This window comes from Ailuropoda melanoleuca, chromosome 7, assembly GCF_002007445.2.
Source record: "Ailuropoda melanoleuca isolate Jingjing chromosome 7, ASM200744v2, whole genome shotgun sequence".
Lineage (NCBI taxonomy): Eukaryota > Metazoa > Chordata > Mammalia > Carnivora > Ursidae > Ailuropoda > Ailuropoda melanoleuca.
Window position 1 is genome coordinate 71,326,728 of NC_048224.1, and position 22,065 is coordinate 71,348,792.

The 22,065-nt window shown below is 39.5% G+C and overlaps 1 protein-coding gene and 1 long non-coding RNA gene across 2 annotated transcripts in view; one reads left to right on the plus strand and one right to left on the minus strand.

Annotated features, from left to right (window-relative positions):
• The window catches only part of TEX26 (testis expressed 26), a 25,885-nt gene extending 15,452 nt beyond the window's left edge, over positions 1–10,433 (plus strand). Inside the window, 4 exon segments of the mRNA XM_034665041.1 lie at positions 2,367–2,543; positions 4,250–4,348; positions 4,351–4,410; positions 9,835–10,433. Coding sequence (XP_034520932.1) covers positions 2,367–2,543; positions 4,250–4,348; positions 4,351–4,410; positions 9,835–9,926 — 428 coding nt within the window. The 3' untranslated portion in view covers positions 9,927–10,433.
• Positions 10,434–13,367: 2,934 nt separating this feature from the next.
• Positions 13,368–21,283, minus strand: LOC117803075. Its single transcript, XR_004626691.1, has 3 exons — positions 19,625–21,283; positions 15,803–16,030; positions 13,368–15,681 (listed from the first exon to the last, which is right to left on the minus strand). It is a non-coding gene; the product is annotated as an uncharacterized LOC117803075 (long non-coding RNA).
• Positions 21,284–22,065: the final 782 nt, after the last annotated feature.

Sequence of the window (22,065 nt, forward strand, 5' to 3'; positions counted from 1 at the left end):
TCTGAGTCATAGTTAACCTCTCTGTCCAAACTTCATACCACTATGGGGACTTCAGGGGTTGTTTGAATCCTTTGTATCAAGAACTTCTCTTCTTAATAATGCTGAAAGAACACATTAAGATGAAATTTTATAAAGGCAATAAAAGCATTAGTTGAGAAGAGCTAAAGATTACTATAAGCATATATCACATAGTCACTAGAATGTGGTTCAGATTGTTTCTGATTTTTTGTTCTTTCATTCCCTCATTAATTTAATAAACATTTAATGAGGTCTGTTACTATAATAAGTGCTAAGGTATCAATGAAGAGTAAGACTTAATCTTTATCTTCAAATGGATTCAGTAAGTCTAGGCCCTGATTTTTGTCTTTTCTGGGTCTTCACCTCCAGTTGTTCCACTATGCTGTTTCTTTGTGGTCTCCGTGGACCAGCCCCTCAAGACCCTTTGCAAACTGGTTTCTCACCTCGTCTGCTTCACCCTCATGCCCTGCATGCCTTATACTCCTGCCAGCCAGACCATACTTCACAAACTCACTGCGTACCTTTTGCTTGTGTTGACACCTCATCAAAGCACATCCTTTGCTCTGTCTGCCTTTTAATTCTTGTTTTCCTTCCCTCCCCTAATAGAGCTCATTGTATTCTCTCTGGGCTTCTGTAGCACGTACTGAAGGCTCTGAGGCAGTGATTCTTAAGCATATGGGAAGGTTGTTCACAGTGTAAGTGCCTGGGCCCCACTTCTAGAGCTTTTCAATGTCTGAGATGAGGTTCAGCAAATATGTTTTGGAAAAACCTTCCTGGGTAAGTCTGATGTATTATCTCCATGTGAGAACCATGGTTCCAGGTGTTAGGGATACAAGACATCGCATTCCATATCTGTTTGTCCTGTATATATCTTACTAATCACACTAGTTTGAGGTTGTCTCAAGGTAGAACAATGACTACATTATTTTTAATTTTGGCACAAAACACATATAGGATCTGAAAACATTTGCTATTGAGTGGTAGCTCTAGGGAAGAGGGATACACATATGTATCAAGTACTTCAACAGGAATTTGTTTTTCTCCTATAAAGCTATTAGTAATTTACAAAAACCAAGTTATAGATGGTGCATACAAGGAACAATACCAGACGATTTTCCAAAATATCTTGAGGGATGTCCTGATATTAAGCCCTAGAGTTGCCTCTTCTCTATAACTTGTCTTCTCCTTGGGCAGTGTATGAGGTCATTATGAGGCTCATTGAGTATCACATCTCTTTCCTGAGTCTTCTACCTGAAGAGGCAGCATCTAGTGAAACTTTCTTTCACTGTTCTGGTCTAGACAGAGATCATTTTTTAAAAATCAATATTAAAATGCTCTCGGATGCCAGTAGATAACATCACATATTGTTTGATGTACATTTGAATTTATTTTGAAAAGACCTATTGAAAAATGAATTCAGAACAAAATTCGAGTTTGGTTTCAATAGTAATTGGCACTATTTGGATATTGTGCTGATATCCATGTTTTTAACACTTTTGTCCTGAATAAAGTTGGTGTTACCTGATGTGCCTCTGAACCAACACTTGATAGCAAGAATTAGGGATGAACTCATTCTAAGGCAGATGGCTTGCAACTCCTCTATAATCTGGTAGTGCTTGTGCAACCTGGCATTTAGTCAGTGCTTCATAGGTATTTAATGGTTATATATTTAATGAATACTTGTTAGCGAGTTATTTCAAAGAAATAATAGTGCTATTGTCCACCAATGACAACAATGTTACCTAACCCTCCATCAGTAAGGGATAAGCTTCAAGTGGTTCTTTTCCAGGTAATGAGATTGATATGCACGGCCTCATCTAGGGCTGCCAGATTTAACAAATAAAAATAAAGGGTGATCTGTTAAATTTGAATAATTTTATATAGTAGATAAACAATGAACACTTATACACACTTAAACCAAGTAATTATTCATTGTTTATCTGAAATTCAAAATTAACTGGCATCCTGTGTTTTATATGTCAACCCTAGCCTTCCGTAAATGCTCTCACTCTGCTTCCCACCCCTGCCCCAGGGACTAGGCAGGCCTACTGGAATGAAGATGCCTTCTGTGTCCACCCAGCAGAACAAAAGAGCACTCCTAACTGACATACAATCTCTTCATTAGAAGCTGCTTCTAATCATTGGAGCATACGCTTCCTGTGCCTGATAAAGCAGAAAATTATTTCTTGGTTGAAATATCCATAAAAACTACTTTGATTGTACCTCTAAATACAAAAAGAGCCGGTTTAGTGTGATAAATTGGAAGGTACTGCCAGAAGCAAAATGGGAAAATAGGACGCTATTTTAAATAGCTCACAAGGACTTCTGAATTTGTATCCCCTCCCCAGCTCAGAAGATTAAGGAAAGTTCTCCGATGTTTCTGGAATGGAAAAAGTTACTTCCCCGACCTGCAGACACTGAATTTCGACGGAATTACCAAGTTCCAGCTAAAATTCCTGAGTTGCAGGATTTTAGTTTCAAATATGGATGCTATTCAAGCCTACCAGTTGCTTCTCAGGGTCTAGGTAAGTACACCTGTAGCTTTTAAAGCAACTTCATGAATTCTGTCCTTGTTCCAAGATTCTTCGGCACTCAGGGCCCTGCCAGGTAATCTTGGTAACAGTTATGAAGAATGTCAGTGATCCCTGCATTCCTGCAAGGAATCAAAACTATGCCTAGCTTCAAACCCAGGGAATGAGTAAGTCTTGGAAAAGAACTGATTGCTTATGCTATGAAATGAGTACATGTTCTGCTGGTGGGGAGGGGGAGCAGGCAGGGGGCAGTTGTTGGGATTGGCAGATGCTTCCCCTTTATAAAACAAAAAGAAGGATTTAGTTGCTATAAAACGACCAAAAAAGAGACTGGGTAGGATTCAAATTAGACTTGTCAGTTATCCCCTGGAAGCTTAACCATGTGGTATCTCCATCATGCATCATCAGATTTGAAAACCATTCTATTCTAGTGTTCTTTTATGATCCTGATTCCCGCTGTTTTCAAAAGAAAAGTTTTTGAAAGTTCCATGGCCAAGCCATCTCGAAGCAACCGGTTAAGAGTATAAGCAAAAGTTAAGTGTCAGTCTGAGATAGTGATCTGTTCCTGGCATGGAGTCGGAATCAACTACTGCTGTAGACAAAAATCACAGGATAGAAGCTTAGCATTTCGATGTTAGAAGACAGCCTAGAAATCACCTTGTCTAGATCCTCACACCATATGGGAATTCCCTCTATCCCGGCCTTACCAAGGGGTGATGTTGTCACTTTTTGGGGGAGTGCCCCACCCCCAAGGCAAAGGTTTCATTTTTGGATACTGTTGGAAAGTTCTCAACAGCTGGAACCTCCCTTGCATAAACTTTGCCTTTGGTTATACTTCTTCCTACAGAGTTAACCAGTATAAATTATTCTATGAAAATCTTACTACATATCTTCCGTATTCTCTACTTAAAGCATTTCCAGACCTGATAAACACTCTTCTCTGGATGTACCATCAAAGTCCCCTCATCAGCCTGCTTCCTCCCACCGGCCGGTGGTCCCTGTAAAGGGGACACCTGGGACCGAAAGCAGTATTTAAGGTGTAGTTAAGATTTACAAAGATTGGGCATGTTGTAGACATTAGATTCTCACATGGTGTTTTCATTGCTTTTTTTTCATCATGATAATTCCATGACTATCAGAACCCACATTAAATGAGAAATACTCAGAATCAAACATAAATGATTTTGTTTTGCTTGCACCTGATGCTTTTTTAGTCTGAATGTACAATGAGTACTGGCTGGACATATCACTGCTCATCCACACTCACCTGGGTCCCTGAGGGACTCCTCTAAGTGTGTCAGCCCGGTCTGCACAGGAGATGGCACGAAGAGGAAAGAAGCTTCTATGAAGGCATTTGTTTACTAAGGAGGTAGTGAATGCTACCATCCCAACACGCTGACCTGCAGAAGAGTCAATCTCAGGGAGAACTTTTCAGAAAATCGTAGTCACTCTTGAGTTTCTGGCCATTAGCCCCAATCACCCCTACTGCTAGCAGCAACCGTCCTGAGTCCCAGCAGCTCTGCATAGCCCGAATCATGGGAGAAGTCCCTCCTACTCTGCCTGGCTTTCCAGAACCTCAAGAATGCTGACTAAGCTCCAAGTGGGGATCCTGGCTTTTGGGGGTATGTTTGACAAATAAGGGCAGGAATTCTTTGCTCAGTGATAGCCTCCATGTCTTTCCTTCCCCTGTGTCCCCCTAGTCCCTGCTGTGCTGTATAGCCATATGAGGAATCAAGAGCGCACAAAGAAGCAGACTATATACCAAAGTGATTACGGGAAAGACTACCTGGATTTCTTAACGATTTGAACTCATTTACTCCCTCTCAAGTCACAGAGTACCTTCAGAGTGTTTCCTACAAAGGTAGGAGGAGGGCATGAATTACTACTGAATGAACGTACAGATAGTAATACATTGTTTTTTATGCCAAATAGAAATCGTTCCAATGTTTAGCTGCTGGAATTAAATGTTCACAAGAAGATAAACATTGCCTCAAAGAAATCCCATAGTTTTGTGTAAGCCTCAACCCATTGAACATAAATTTTTCTTAAAAGAGGCCCCAGTGACTGTAGCCCCACTTATTAAAAAAGAAACATCTAGCCTTTCACTCCTTTCTGATCTCACTCACTTTGCTCCTTCAACCCGTGGTTGCATTTCTCCAGGATGATTTCTGGTTTTACTACAGTTAAGTGATTCCTTCTGTGGGTGTTTATGCTTCCTCAGAGTTTTGTTTTATCTTACATAATCTTTATTTCCTGTTTGATGGTACTTTTGGTGACAGGCTTTTTAGGGTACATGAGAATCTCTGTGTAGAATATCTTCCAATAGAGCCAAGGCTGTTCTCTGGACAGTGTTAGTTCATTCTGTATTACAAAGACTTAGCCCAGCCCCGGGCCCGGGGACTGGAATCTGCTTGGGCGCATCTCAGGGGCAACTGGTCAGTCTGTGCAGGTGTAAAATGTCAACTCAGAGAATAGGAGTTGGAGGAGAGGAAACTAAACTCTTCCAACAGCAGCCCTCCACAACCACGGCTAGTGATCACGCTCCCTGTTACTCCCAATTTTTGAGCACATGCCCCAATATAGACATATTTATTTCTATAAAGCATATTCTTATACCATTAAACTAATTAATACTAAATGCTGAAGATAGAAATAAAAAGCGACGCAATATAATGTTATAGAACATAAATATGTAGAATATAAAGATAAGTTCCAATATTTCTTCCCACACACCATGGACNCCCCCTCCCCTCTGAAGTCTTCAGTTTGTTTCTCATAGTCCACAGTCTCTCATGCTTCATTCCCCCTTCTGATTACCCCCCTCTTTCTTTATCCCTTTCTTCCCCTACCGATCTTCCTAGTTCTTATGTTATAGATGAGAGAAATCATATGATAATTGCCTTTCTCTGCTTGACTTATTTCACTTAGCATTATCTCCTCCAGTGCCGACACCATGGACCATTTCTACCTGCCACTTGGTGCTTCGGGCTATGTGGCGGTCACTGCCTCGTTTTGTGCCCTGTGGTCAGGCTTAACTTGGGACTTCCACCAGCTCCTCAGTAACCCTCCACCTGCTCCCTGCCTCCCACCTGCCTTGGGTCCCAAATCTCTGCCCTTCACCTGCCCCCATCTACAATCAGAAGAGCTTGGTCCTCTGTAATCCTCACCGAAACCCCCTCTTATGTTAGGATCTTGTGCCCCACACAAAACCGAAGCCCTACTGTAGGCAAGACTGGTGAGGGGGTATGCATGTGTATGTATGTGTGTGTAAGGAGGGAAAGTGGATACTTTCCATGATTGCAGACTGAGGGTTGATGGCCCAAAAGCCCTTAAGAGAGCTTGAACGTTGGGTTTCAAGAAGTACCAGAAGCAGGTGTTTTGCCTCACTCTAAGGCACAGGCAGAAGCCTGTGTTTGCCATTGGGAGCCTTGTTCCTCTCAACAGATGCTTCTGGGCCAGTCTGACACTTCAGAAGGAAACCAAGAGGCCCCTTGGGTTCAGCTGTTCAGATCTTCCAGGGAGGCAGAGCGGAAGCTACGCATCCAGCTCCAGCCTGCTTTCCAATCTTTTTCCCAGCTTTTGTACGTATATATAAAACCATAGTCTGCATTTTGTAATGTGCTCTTTTCACCTTTGGAGCCACATCTGTTTGACCCTACAGAGTGAGCCCAAAGCAGATGCTCCCGTCTGCCCGGGGATTTGAAATACAGGTGGAGTCGTCGCTTCTCTGCCTGCATGGAAAAACCATGGTGCCTGCTGGCGCCTCTGTCCTTGGTTGTGTGTGTGTGTGTGATTTGTAACTGAGCCCTCGTGGTGCCCCCCAGGGGTGAACTGAGGACTCTGCAGGTGCTTTGACAGCTTCTGCTTCTCTCAGATCTACCTTCTCCAAGATTCCTAGCATCAGCTGATCCAGTTGGGCTTTTCCAGTTGAGTCTTCTCCCCAAACAAGTGAGACATGATCTATTAACTAACAAGGTAGCTTTTGGGCCAATCTAGGCCTTGGTTGCTTTTCAGTGGTGCTTTCCTGATTTCCTGGTGCCCTTAGTACAGCACTGGGGGCAGGTACCCGGATGATCAAGCCCCAGAGCCTTGCCATTTTGCACTGACTTGGGCGTTTGCATGTTCTGCTTGCTGTGGGTTTTAGTTTCTCTTTCCTTGTTTTGCTTTTGAATGACCTACTCATCAGCCAGCTATGCTAGAGGCTGACAAGCAAGTAGGAGGTTCCCTTTGAATTCTTATGCCCCAAAACTCTTGTCATTTTCTTGCCATTTAATTGTCATTAGTGTCTGGGATGACATTAATGCTTTTCAGATGGCAAGTGTCTCAGCAGAGCTCATGTGTGGTAGGGCTGAGCCAGTATGCAAGAGAATAAAAAACTTGGCGGATACACTAGGCTGAATGAATTATTATCACCTCGCTTAAAGTATTTTACTAGATTACCCCCATTAGGCAGTATCGGTATCCTGTTCTAGTACATTTTGAAAGAGAAAGGGAAGGGGGAACAGGTATATTTTGAAAGAGAGAGGGGAAGGGGAAGAATGAACATCATGGCCTAAATCAGGGGGCTAGGGAGAGGGTGGGGTGAGGTGGGATAGAGAAGATTCCAGGAAGACATGAAATTAAGCTAGGGAAATAAGAAAGGAGGAGCAGCTTAAGGTAAACTTTTTGTTTCCAATAATTCTGTGTATCGCTATTTGGCATTGAGTTTCTCTATTATAACTTGAGAGATTTGAACTAAATGTCTTTAGTGGCCATTCTGTTTTCAAAATTGATTTGATCTCTGAGTGATTCAGACCACCCAACATCTTAATCTTTGGACCTCTGTTATCTATTGGTAAAGACTGTCATTTCCGTACTTATCCCCCCGCCTCTCCCACCCCCCCGCCTTAAAAGACAAAATTATCTGAAATCTGGTTTTCAGAATCTTTCAGCTATCACTCCCCATCTCTTCCAATCAAAATTCCCATGCATATAGCTATCCAATGGGTATTTCTTCCTAGGCTGTGATTCAGTATTGTTAAAAATATATTCACAGGCTCGAGGAACTTCATTGATTGGATGCCTGTAATGTTGATTTGATACAAAGGTAAATAAAAAACAAATCCCCCTTTTCAAAGAACTCATCATCAGGTGTGGGAGACAGACACATAGGTACAATGTGATAAGCTCTGTAATTGAAGTAATCTTTGGGTATATTAGAAGCCTGCAAGGGGTACTCCCAACTCTGTGGATTGAAAGGGTATTAGGGAAGGCTGCTCTGAGGCCTTTTTTAAGGGTCAAGGATGAATCAGCATGATGAGGAGAAGCAGGGCCATTCAGAGGTAGCAGAGGGAACAGCATAAACAAAAACATGGGGACATGAATCTGCATCTATACATAATAAATGCAGGTAGCGTTGGAATTATAACTGGTTGCCTTTTTGAACAGTTGTTTAAGTTGATATTAAATTTGATACCATCTCATCCTTTTTATTCCTTCATGCTGAACTTGATTCATGTTATATGTTTATCTTTGGCATAAGGAGGATTTTTTTATTCATTTGCTTGGTTATTTAAAATTAACTCTTTGGTGTAGGATTTAAAATAGAGACATTTTAGGCTTAAAATGACAAGAACTAAAACTAACAAATGTTGAGAATACAGAGCAATCCGTTGCTGGTAGGCGTACCAAATAGTAGCATCAGTGTGACATTCATAACAGATCTGGCAGTTGCCCATAAAGTTAGACCTATATCTACTTCATGACCCTTCGAAATTCTATTTCTGGGTATTTACCCAAGAGAAAAGAAAACACATGTCCTCTGGAGGACTTATACAAAAATGTCCACAGCCACTGTTCTTAATAGTTCCAAACTGGATACAATCCAAATTTCCACCAACAGTAGAATGTAAACAAACTTAATAAAATGAAATACTGCTACGTAATAAAAAAGGGTGTTATTGTAGTAGTCAACAGCATGAACTTCCAAAACACGGTGCTGAGTCAAAGAAGCCAGACACAAAATCTTACACATCGTGTGATTGCATATGTTCTAAGGGCTCCAACAGGCAACACTTCTCTGTGATGAAGGAAATCAGGACAGTGAGTGTCTTGGGGTAGGAGGGGGTTGACTGGGAAGGAGCATGACAGGTCTTTCTGGAGTGGTGGCAGTGATCTTATTATATGGGTACAGGTTACATGCATGCAAGTATCAACCCATCGAACTGCTCATGAAAGACCAGTGTGTTTCACTTTGTGGAAAGTACACGTAGATTTAAAACGATGTTGAGGTCAAAAAAGATATGGAGTAGGGTGAGGATGTTAGGTCACAAAAAACAAAGAACCACAAAGAATTGGAGAATTGGAAAGAATTGGAGAGTAGGACCACACACACACACACACACACACACACGCACTCCCAGTCTTTAGACCTCAGCTGACATTTGTAACACTGAGCATGGTAACAGGGACATTGAACATGGAAACATGGTACTACTTGCATTCTTCCTTTCTTTTGGTTTTTGCCACACAGATGACAATTGCTAAGAATGAGAAAAATTTTACAGCTCCACTCTGTAATATTAAATATATATGTATATATATTTTAAATAGAATTAGGGAACTATAGCTGTTCAGAACCAGACAAGATCCCTTTACTTTCCATATGAGGAAGTGGAGACCAGGAAGTTGAAGGGCCCTCTCACGGTCAGTTGTCAGTCAAAGATTGCAAAGCACACCAACAGCTGGTGGCAGAAAAACAGCCCTGGCTTCCAGGAAACTCTGGGAACTGTAGACTGTATTGGTTTTTCTTTTCTCTTTTTTAATCACTGTTTATTACTGTGTTCTCAGTATTAAAGGGTAAGGCTGTCCCATTTATTGTCTCTTATGGACCAGGCCTTGTCTAGGTGCTTCACACATAGCATCCCTAATCCAGTCCAACAACTGTGCAAGTTAAGTCCTATTGTATATGTTCAAAGATGAGGAAATGAAGGAACGGAAAGGTCACGTGACTTGCTAACGCTTGCCAGGGCAGAACGAAACCTATGTCAGTTTCATTCAAGACGCCATGCTCTTTCCAGGAAGCCTTGCTGATCCTTTGAATATTAAGTTTATTCTTTTTAAATCAATAATTGCACAATTGTGCCTTTTTTAGGTGTTAGCCATATACCCTTTGATTATTTTGGTCTCATCAAATTTGTATATAGATTACTATTATCTGATACTTGCCTCCTTCCTAGCATTTCTCTATTTAGCACTTAAATAGTTAAATGGAAAATTTCATCCTATTTTTTTTTGTAATTTTCAGACAGACAAATTCTCGATCGCTTTATCCGCTCTCACTGTGACTTTGGCATGGGACAGAAAAATAAAGGAAACCGTTCAAATGAAAAAAATTGAAAGTCAATAAAATCACTGGATCATTTTCTCACTAATGAAAAGTAAAGATCCAAATTGTTCCAGATAATATATTCATGGCTTTGTGTAATTTTGTTTTGTTTTATTTTGTTTTTAAACAATAAAATCATATAAGGCCATAAATCCTCCCCCCACCAAAGTATCCAATAAGTTTTGCTATGTTTTTTTCCTATTCTCTTCTGTATACTTAATTTGTGGCTTCAATTTTGATTTTGTCTTTGACCCAGAAATTATGTGGAAGATGCTTCTTAATTTTCCAATAATTAGAGGACTTTTAAAAAACTTTTTATTGTTGACTTTCTGTTAAAAATTAAAAAAAATCTTTTGGGAAATTTAGCAAAGTTTTCTTTTATGCTAAGTATGTGAATTGTATATTACATGAATGTAAGAAGAGAAAAAAATGTATAGTTTAATGTATTTCTCAAATCCCACATATTTTTGCTTTAATTGTATACTTGAACTGTCGAATTCTGAAAGAATAATATTAAAAACATCCCACAGTAAAAATGTTTTCATCAGTTTTCTTGTATTTCTAGGGTTTCACATATATTTATGTAATATATATTCTGTATACATTTATATTCATATATGTAAATATATAATATATATAGCTGCTATGTTGTTTATCAATGTTTATGACTCACATAGAGCTTTATCAGTGATTAATTTTTTTTCCTCATTGCATGCTATTCCTCTTTGACTTCATTAATAATCTTGGCCATGAATTACATTTTAACTGATATTAAGGNAATGTTTTTTTCCTATTCTCTTCTGTATACTTAATTTGTGGCTTCAATTTTGATTTTGTCTTTGACCCAGAAATTATGTGGAAGATGCTTCTTAATTTTCCAATAATTAGAGGACTTTTAAAAAACTTTTTATTGTTGACTTTCTGTTAAAAATTAAAAAAAATCTTTTGGGAAATTTAGCAAAGTTTTCTTTTATGCTAAGTATGTGAATTGTATATTACATGAATGTAAGAAGAGAAAAAAATGTATAGTTTAATGTATTTCTCAAATCCCACATATTTTTGCTTTAATTGTATACTTGAACTGTCGAATTCTGAAAGAATAATATTAAAAACATCCCACAGTAAAAATGTTTTCATCAGTTTTCTTGTATTTCTAGGGTTTCATGTATATTTATGTAATATATATTCTGTATACATTTATATTCATATATGTAAATATATAATATATATAGCTGCTATGTTGTTTATCAATGTTTATGACTCACATAGAGCTTTATCAGTGATTAATTTTTTTTCCTCATTACATGCTATTCCTCTTTGACTTCATTAATAATCTTGGCCATGAATTACATTTTAACTGATATTAAGGTTGCCATTCATGCTGGGATTGTTTTTCTTTACCTTTTCTTGGTATATATTTGCCTTCCCTTAATTTCCAATCTTTCTTTGTAAATGTCTTCTGGTATGCTGCTAGAAATACCTTATGTATGGGTTTTATATTACAACTAATATAAGAATTTAGTCTGTAGTACACAATAATTATGATGCTTGACATACGTGGTTTTATGATTTCCATATTATTTTTTGTTATTCTTTGTTTTTTTTTAGTCTTACATTTCCTAATTTTCTTTATTTTTTTTCTTACACTGTTAATTTTTTTTTTTTTTTTCTTAAAATAACACGTGGNTTTTTTTTTAGAGAGAGAGAGTGCGTGAGAGCATGAATGGGTGAGGTACAGAGGGGCTAGGGCAGAGCCCGACTTGGGGCTGGATCCCACGACCCTGAAATCATGACATGAGCCAAAATCAAGAGTTGGACACTTAACATACTGAGCCACCCAGATTCCCCTTACACCATTAATTTTTAAATTATACTATTTTTCACTATACTAGCAATTTCTTAAAATAACACATAGCATTGCTAAATTTGGATTTCTCTATTAATTTTTTTATTATGTTATGTTAGTCACCATACAGTACATCATTAGTTTTTGATGGTAGTATTCAATGATTCATTATTTGCGTAAGACACTCAGTGCTCATTAATACATAAAAATTACACTTTCCTATGCCTCCAGTACCTTTTCCTTTATAATTCCTCCCTTCTCCACTAACTGAGAGGAGATCTTCAATTTCCCATTCCATATTGGACTTCCTGCTCCATCCGTGCACTCACGTGGACACACGCACTCACAGGCACTTCATTGCTCAGACAGTTTGGAATTTTTGCTTCAAGCTTTACTTAGGGATTTCCTTACAATTTCCTGTCGTATTTAAAGAAGACTTAAGGCATATAAATTTTCAGTCACATCATCAGTATCATCCATTTATGTTTAACTATCACTTGTACATGCATTCTCTTGTTTTCCCAAATGATCAGATCCATGCTCTGACTTACTTTTATTTGGTTAGAATAGTTTCTATGTATTTCCTCACATGGGTTACAAGGGTGGTGACACGTTGAACCCTCACTTGTCCCAAAATGTCATTCTTTTGCATTAAATGATATCTTGCCTGGGTATAGAATTCTTGGAACTTTGATTTTCTCCGTAGTTCACAGCCATTTCATTGTCTTCTGGTTGAGAGTATAATTTGTAAGTCAGATACTGGTCTGGTTCAATTACTGCCATGAGTGATCTGGGGTTTTTGGTTTTGTTTTTCTGGAAGTTTATAAGATTGTCTCTTTACCTTTTGGAGTATTTCAGTAACTTTTCAAGGCTATGTTCATTTCATTTGGAATTTTTCTTTGACTTCAGGTAATTTTTTTCATATTTTTTTACTATGGCCTTTCTTCTCTATGTTACTCTCTATGATACTTTTTCTTCTTCTGAATATAATATTTGCAACAGAGGCCTCCTGGATCTGTCCTTTGAGTTTTTTTTGACTTTTTGTTTATAGTTTCCATTTTGGGGTTTGTTTGTTTTGGTTGTTTATTTATTTATTTATTTATTATTATGTTCAGTTAGCCAGTGTATAGTACCTCATAAGTTTTTGTTGTAGCGTTCAGTGACTCATTAGTTGTGTATAAAACCCAGTGCTCATCCCATAGTTTCCATTTTGAATAATGTTTTTGACTTCTGCTGAAAATTTCTTCCTTTTATCCACTCAGAACATCAGTCTGGTTCTTAGCAATGAATGTTCTGTTTATCCTATTTTAAAATCCAGGCATGAAATTTTATTTTACCATTAATTTTAGAAAGTCTTTTTTTCCCCTCTATGATTGAATCTCCTTGAGAGTTTACCTCTGTTTTGTTAAACATATCCTTACCTTCTCCATTGACTCTACCTTCACTGGAAACACCTTTTCTATTTATTGGGTCTGGTCTTCTCCTTCAACATATGGAGTGCTCAAAGAGAATATCTTGGGTTGTCTGTGCCCTCAGGTTAGGTCAGTCCTTTGGGGCCTCTGAGCCAAGAAAAATGAGCCATAGGGGAAGGCTGGTCAGTGTTTGTTTACTGGATGAGCAGTGAAGGGGCTGGGCTAACATAGAAGGGGTTCACTTGCTGCTGAAGTGCACACAAGAATCCCATGCTCCCTCTGGGCTCCTCCAAGAAGGGGATGGACAACTCTTTCTCAACTGCACGGACTGGGAAAAGTTTATCCCTCTATTGTAAACCCCTCCAGGTTTTATATGGTTATCAGGCTTGATCAGCTTGCCTAAGAACCACAAGCAACGAGGGGACAGGTATGGCCATTCTGGAAGGTGTATTCCCACATCTGCCCATCAGCCACCTATCAGAGAAACTTGAAGTCTGAGATCCTTGCCATGGGCTCCAGCAGAGTGCCTTCTCCCATGGCTCTGTGCCTACTGCTCTATCATGGCACAGGGTTCAAGGAAAACAAAGATTTGTATCTACTCCAAATCTCTGAAGAATTTGTGGCTTCACAAACAGCCCAGGCCCCGCTCAATAGTGTGCAGTTCGGTTGTTGTAAGGCATTGGAGTGTGTCTGAAGATCTTTAGAGATTTGGAGTAGGTTCAAGTCTTCTCTGTCTCACTCCTTTCTCTGCTTCCCTGAAAGTCCTGTGGGGCATCTCTCCTCTGCTCCCTACCCTGAATGACAACTGCCAGCAAAATATGCCTGGGGGGGCAGCTTGACCACTAAGGTTTTTATGGATCTTTTATTTGGACCTGTTCCACTTTCCACTTTCATTTTGTATCAAAGCAGTAATATCTCAGTGCTGTGTCTTTCTTTTGGATGGGTGATTTTCTACCTATGAGCTGGTGTTTGCCCCACCTTAGCAGTTGTGGGCCAGCACCTGAACATTGAGCTGCTGTTGATGTCTTTCTTGGAGTACTAGGGATTTAGCTGTAGCCAGCCAGTAGTTTCACATGGATTCTTTCTTAGCATAGTGTGTGCGGTGTGGGACTTCCTGACTATTCTCATGACACTCATGCTAAGGTATGGTCTACACTCCATTGGGACCTTGAGCCAAATATTAAACAAACAGTAGCCACTTCAGTCAATATTTATTGAACATCTATTATATGCCAAGCAGTGTTTTAGATAATAGGAATACATTAGTAGTGAAAAGAAAAATATGGAAAATACATTATAGAGGGAGGGGCAGATCATAAACAATAAAAGTGAACATTATAATTACAGAATGTAAGTGCTACACAAAATATGAATGGTGCTGTGATAGAGAATAGTAAGAGGCTCCTATAGGGAAGGATCATTTCAGCTGAGATTTTAAGAGGAGGAAGAGCGGGGCACCTGGGTGCTTCGGTCAAGTGTCTGACTCTTGATTTCCGCTCAGGTCATGATCTCAGGGTTGTGAGATCGAGCCCCATGTCAGGCTCCATGCTCAGCGGGGAGTCTGCTTGAGATTCTCTCTCCCTCTCCTTCTGCCCTCCCCCTGATCTCTCTCTCCTTCTAAAATAATAAATAAATCTTTAAAAAAAAAAAGAGGGGAAAGAGAAAAACCAGGTGAAGAGATGAGGCAATAGCTTTCCAGGCTTGGGAAACAGTAAGGCAAGGGCATTCAAGTAGGAAAAATCTTGAAGTGTTGTAGAAACCGGCAGAATGAAGAGTGACTGAAGCATGGGGAGTTGGCTGGGCACAGGGTGCAGAGGGACAGTTATAGAAAAGGAGGCCAAAGAGGCAGGGTTGAGATAATGCATGTCCTGAGTGCTGCTGATTCCTGGTAGCATGGACTCTGTTCTTGTTTCTGTGCTCCAGATTACTTAATACATTTCTGTTGATTCCAGTTGTGGATCGCTCATGAACATGGCTTGGTTGAATGCTAATCCTCCTCTTCGAACTGTGCAGGTAAAGCTTTGTCTAGGACTGGATTTCTCAGCCACTGCACACCATCTAAGGCATCTAAAGCTTTCCACCTATCTCCGAAAGGAGAAGGCTCCACGCCCTGGGAGTCCCAAATGGGATCCCTGACCTCCTTCTTAAATGATTTTTTTTAATGTTTACAAAGTTTACTCTTTGTTCTGTGAAGTTCTATGGATTTTGACAAAAGCATAGAGTCATTACAGTATTGTACAGAATAATTTCACCACCCTTAAATACCACCTGGGCTTCACCTATTCAACCCTCCCTTGCTCTTCCCAAACTTCTCATTACTTCTTTTGGAAATGGTTTTGGTATTCTAAGGGCAGGAGGGCCAAGAAAAGCCAACACCAAGTCTATTGCCTCGTGGAAGACAGCCTACAGATGAGTATTACCATCCACCTGGCTGGACGCAGAAAGGCATGCTACGTACAGAATCGTAGAACGGGGAAGTGGCTGCCACTCCAGAGCCAGAAATTCTGCCTGTAATATAGTATTGAGATGTGTTATTTAACTGACTTATTCTTGAGGCATTGTGGTAACTGTGGTATTGATTGTCTCCAATTCTTCATCTCTTTCTGTATGTATCCACACCCTTACTTACACAACTTTGTAGTCTCTCCCACCAAGGATGGAATGTATTTCTCAGCTTTTGATGGGGAGTTTGGCCATGTGACTTGCTTCAGCCAATGGGATAGTAGCAGACATGAGCCTGGACTGCCCACTGGTCCCAGGAGGGGGATGAGAGACATGGGGAGATCTCCTGCTATGGTCTGTCCCAGATTCATATGTTGAGATCCTAATCCTTGAAGTGATTTTTAGCAGGTGGGGCCTTTGGAAGGCAAATACCTCATGATTAGGATTAGTGTTCTTATAAAACAGGGCCCACAGAGCCCCCAGCCCCTTCTGCCTTTGAAGACCCAAAGACAGCCATCTGAACCAGGAAGCTGTCACCAGACACGTAATTTGCTGGCACCATGATGGAGTTCTAGTTTCCAGAACGGTTAGAAGTGAATGATTCTTGTTTATGCACTACCTAGTTTATGGTATTTTGTTATAGCAGGCCAAATGGACTGATACAGCTACCCCAGCTCACCTACTCTAGTGACCCACAAACTGTTAGTGAGAAATAAATGGTTTTTGTTGCACACCACCAACATTAACGTAGCATAGCTAAGTGATCCAGGCACAACATTTATTTAGATGAGACATCTCAGGAAACCTCAAGATGAAATGAAAGGCTTGGTAGAATCAGTTCACCCTCCTAAAAATATTAAGTCTGATCACTGTTAAAAATGGGTAGTGTTTAAAAAGTGGGTGTCTTTCAACATAGGAGAATGTGGCTGNTTTAGATGAGACATCTCAGGAAACCTCAAGATGAAATGAAAGGCTTGGTAGAATCAGTTCACCCTCCTAAAATATTAAGTCTGATCACTGCTAAAAATGGGTAGTGTTTAAAAAGTGGGTGTCTTTCAACATAGGAGAGTGTGGCTATGGTTCCTTTGTATTTTAAAGCCTGCCAAATGGTGAAAGGCATTTTAAACACTGAAAACTTCAAAGGTTCTCATGAGGCCAGTAGCCACTGCTTATTTTAATGTGCCAAAGGATGTGAATGATTGCTTTAATATGGTTCCTTCTCAGAGCGGATTGTCGAGACCAGATCAGTCTAACATGAGTTAATTATGTAGTACTAGTACCTCTATTATTATATTTCAAAGAGAGTAGTGTTTCAACACAGATAATGATTCTGAAATTGTTTCTCTTGTGGAATCCCCTGATGGCTTTTTTGATTCCCTTTCTACTCTCTTGCAAAACTCACCCCCGCACACACACCCAATCAAAAAAAATACATATAACAGATTTCTATGCTCTCCAGAAACATCTGTTCTTTGTTGTTAACCTCCTGAGGAAACTGTGATATAAATATGTTTAAATTTGTTCTATTTTGTTTAAAAAGTGCTTTCACAAATGGAAGAGTAGAAAAGTAATATCACTTGATATTAAAGACTGCAATCATTTATTAAAAAATGAAAGAAAAAGAGAAAAATCACAACAGGGCATTTGAAGTTGAATTTTCATTCTGTGCTAAAAATCTCTCTGTACGGGAAGCGTATGGGCCAGAGCAATGTTTCTCAACCTTACCTGCACGACAGAATGGCCTGGAGAGGCTTTTAAAATCCGGATGCCCTGGCCACTCCCTGGACCTGTTACATCAGAAATTCTAGGGGTGGAACTCAGCAACGCTTGGTTCTAAATTTTCCCAGGTGATTCTAATGTTCAGCAAAGATGAAGAGTCGCTGACCTAAAGAAGTGACCTAGCTGGCAAGTTGCACTTGCTAGTTCAGTCAAGGTCTGGGCAGGAGAGAGAACCCACCCCATTTGTTTTGTGTGATAAAGTTTAAATGGTGTACTACTTAAAAGGACTAGCAATGGAAGGAAATGTTACCATCTCTAGGCCTGATGGACAATGTGACCAGAGCCCAGTGAGACCCAGAAGCTCCTGTCCCATGGGAATTGTAGTCAGGGAGGGATAGAGCCACTGCCAGAGACATGCCAACAGGGAGAGACGGGGGAAGAAATACTCCGCTCTCGTTTTCTCCTGCTGTTTAATAGGATCTAACCCCCGTCAATGGCTCTCATTGACCAAGCCCAGTGGACTCCCACCAGAAACGTGTTGAGGGAGATACAGTCCAAAAGGTCAGCTTCCAGCGGCCCAGAGTGGGCTAGAGAAGAACATTAAAGGGGTTTTGGGGGCCAAACCAAATATAACCAACACAACCAGCTAGGCTTCTGAACCAAAACCAAAAGCAGAGTGTGCAGCCAAGTGCTGAGTATGATTTCTAAATGTAATTTTATAAAAAGCTTTACAAAACAAAGTGATATTATTTGTTTAAAGAATCATCTTAAAAAATAATCACATTTCATGAAATTGGGATTTTTTCAGAAAAGCTAAGGTATATGATTATGACAGTTTAAACTTTATCATTCATTCAACATTTATTTCAGAATATTCTTTAAGGGTCTTTTGTGCCTGACACAGTGCCACGCTAGATACAGAAATCAAAGACATTGGAAACCATACTTCTGGGTAGAGTATTCTCTAAACGTCAGCTGTGTCGTTTGTGTAGTTCAGATCTGCGTCTTTACTGACTTTCTATTTGAGAGAGGAATGTGCAAGTCTCGGACTGTAATTGTCGATTTATCTATGTATCATTTCAGTTTCCATCAGTCTGTCCATTCTCCTTCTATATTCTAAAGCAGCATTTTTAGGTGGAAACATAGTGCTATGTCTTTCTGAAGAAGTAACCCTTTTTTTCATTATATATTGGCTCTCTTTAACCCTGATAATATTCCATATTCTGAAGTCTACTTTGTCTCCTATTAATGTAGCTATTTCAGATTTCTTTCAGTTAGTTTCTGTGTGGTATGTGTTTTTCCATCCTTTTGCTTTTTGTCTTTTCATTTAAAGTGAGTTACTTTGTGTGTGTACATAACCATATCCTCTTCATCCATTCATCAGTCGGGCATTTGGGCTGTTTCCATAATTTGGCTATTGTAGATAATGCTGCTATCAACATTAGGGTGCATGTATCCTTTTGAATTAGTATTTTGTGGGTGGGGGGATGGGGGAAATAGGTGATGGAGATTAAGGAGGGCAATTATGTTGAGCACCGGGTGTTGTATGAAGTGTTGAATCCCTGTATTGTACACTGTATGTTAACTGATTGAAATTTAAATTAAAACCTAAAAAAAATTTAAAAACGAAAGTGGGTTTTTTGTAGATAGCAAATAGTTGGACTTGCTTTTTAATCCAATCTGATAATCTCTCTCTTTCAATTGATGTGTTCCTGCCATTCACATTTAATGTGGTTATCGATATGAACAGATTAAAACTTATCATTTTGATATCTGTTTTCCATTTTATTTCATATGTTCTTTTTCCCCTCTTTTTCTGTCTTCTCTTGGATTAATTCACGTATTTTTATTACTTCATCTTTGTCTCCACTATTATTATTTATACTGCTTTTCCAAATGTTTTTAGTGCTTGCCTTGGTTTCTCTAATATACATCTTTAATTAATATGCATCCATCATCAAATATTTTCCTACTTCCTATATAAAGACCTTGTAATTGTATATGCCGAACTCTCCCCTTCTTTCTTTTTTGTGCTGTTGTTATCTTACATTTTATTTTCNGCCTTGGTTTCTCTAATATACATCTTTAATTAATATGCATCCATCATCAAATATTTTCCTACTTCCTATATAGTTTAAAGACCTTGTAATTGTATATGCCGAACTCTCCCCTTCTTTCTTTTTTATGCTGTTGTTATCTTACATTTTATTTTCACCTATGCTGTAAATATATAATACATTGCTATTATTTTTCAGGCAGCTTTCTTTTAGAAATACTAAATTTATATTACCTTTATTTATTGTATTTCCGGCACTCTTCATTTCTTTGTGCAGGTCTTCTGAGTTTCTCTCTGATGCTATATTCCTTTAACATTTCCAAAGCCTTTCCTTCTGGTAGACTTTAGTGTGAGGGTTAATGTTAATCTTGCCAGGAGCTGGGCTGGCTTTGAGGTTTGTTGTTGGTAGGGTTATTCTCGGTAGGACAAAACCTTCGAATTCTTCTCAGTTTTTGTTTGAGAATGTCTGTTTCTCTTTCATTTATTGAAGCTATTTTGCTAGGCACAGAATTTTTGTTTGACAGATTTTTTTTGCTTTCAACATTTAAAGGTGTTACTCCATTGCCTTATTGCTTGCATCATTTCTAACAAGGAGTGCTGTAATTCTTATTCCTCAGCAGTATGTGTTTTTTTTCTGTGGCTGCCTTCAAAATTTTCTATCTTTTTTTTTGTCCAGGAGTTTGAGTATAACATTGAGGTTTTTGTTTGTTCTTTTGTTTGATTTTGGTATTTATCCTGCTCAATGTTCTCTGATCTTCTTAAATCTATGGTTTGTGTCTGTCATCAACTTTTGGAAATTCTTAGCCATTATTTCTTCCATATTTCTTCAGCCCTGTTCTCTCCTCCTCTGCTTCTGTGATTCCGAGTACATATTTCTTATTGGACGTTGTCAGACAGCTCTTGAGTATTCTGTATTGTTCATTTTTTCCTCTATCTTCTCTTTGTGTTTCGGTTTGGCTAATTTCTATTTGCCTGTCATCAAGTTCACTGGTTCTCTTCTTGATTGTGTGAAGCCTACAGATGAGTCCATCAAAGGGGGTTCTTCATCTCTATTTCTACATTTTTCATTTCTAGCATTTCCATTTGATTCTTTCTTGTGGTTTCCCTCTTTGTGCTGACATTACCTATTTGATATTGTATGCTGTCTGCATTTCCATTAGACTTTAATATGTTCATCATAGTTGTTTAAAATTTCCCATCATATAGTTTCAACATCTGCACCATATCGGAGTCTGTTTCTGTTGATTGCTTTGTCTCTTGGCAGGGTACTGATTTTTTTAAAATTGTGCTTCCATGTGCTTCGTAACTTTTTGCTGAAAGCTGAACATCTTGTGTATGACAGTAGGAACTGGAGTAGACAGTTTTCATGACTGGGAATTGGTGTGCTTCTTCTTCCTTTTGTGTGGGAATCAGGGTTAATACAGTCAGGAGTGGGACTGGGTTGGAGGTTTATTGTTGCTATGGTTACCCTCAGTGTACCATAGGCTTCAGATACCTCTAACAATACCTTGTAGTCTAACAGTACCTTGTAGGGTAGCAGCTGGTTTTCCAGAGGGTATTTTCAATTCCTGCTCCATCCTGAACTTTAGGTCTTTCCTGTATAATGCACCTCCTGAGAATCCACTTGCAATTCTCCCATCAGTATTCTACTGCTACTCATTCCTCAGAGCTTGTTAGCCTTATGGTGTGTGTGGGGGGGTGTTCTTTGTTGTTCTGGTTAAACCTGATTCTTAGGCAGATACTATGTTCCTGGGTGTTGGGATGTGGCCTTCTCAGGACTCCTGCCTCCCCTTCAGCTATAGGTCTGAGCCCAGTCCTTGTTCCTGTCCCTCTCACATGAGTAGAGGATATTTTCATTTCCCTTCCCTCAGCAGCAATGGATTTCCCACTGTATCTTAAGGGCAGTNTATAGGTCTGAGCCCAGTCCTTGTTCCTGTCCCTCTCACATGAGTAGAGGATATTTTCATTTCCCTTCCCTCGGCAGCAATGGATTTCCCACTGTATCTTAAGGGCAGTGTTATTTTCTTTCCCCCTACAGATTAAAGCTTTTATTTCATAGGGGAGACAGGAGTTTGGGTAGGGCTTCATGCTCCTCCTCTAGTAGCTGCTCTCCCTAAGGCTGGTTCCATGTTTTCTCTGGAGAATCTCTGGTCCGTTCCATGCACTCCTGGTGGGGTCCATGGAGAAGTCTGCAAGGGGGTGGAAACTCCCCCTATATGTGCTGCCTCACTGGGCTCCACGTGCTCTTGCCAGCCCATATTCAGTCTCCATCAAATTACTAACTATTCTTGCTGAATTCTTTCTGGTGTCCAGCTGCTTCTGTCTCAGGTCAGCAAATACTAGTTCCCATCTCATCCTGCAGACTCCTGTGTCTCCTTAGACTTGGGGCTAGTCGGTTGCCCTCTGTGAGAGGCACAAAACAAGTTGCAAACTTGCAGGTTGTCCAGCTTTCTGTTCTTGTTCTACTTTTAAGGGTGAAAATTCTACCCTTTCTAGGTTTCCAGATCCCTGAATAGAAACTGAAAGTCAGAAATATGGTTTTTATTCGTCTTTTAACAGTTTCTAACTTCCAGTTATAAGATAAGTAAGTCCTGGGGATGCAATATAGAGCATGACAGAATTTGCCGTGCTGTACCGTATATTTGAAAGTTGCTAAGACAATAGATCTTAAATGT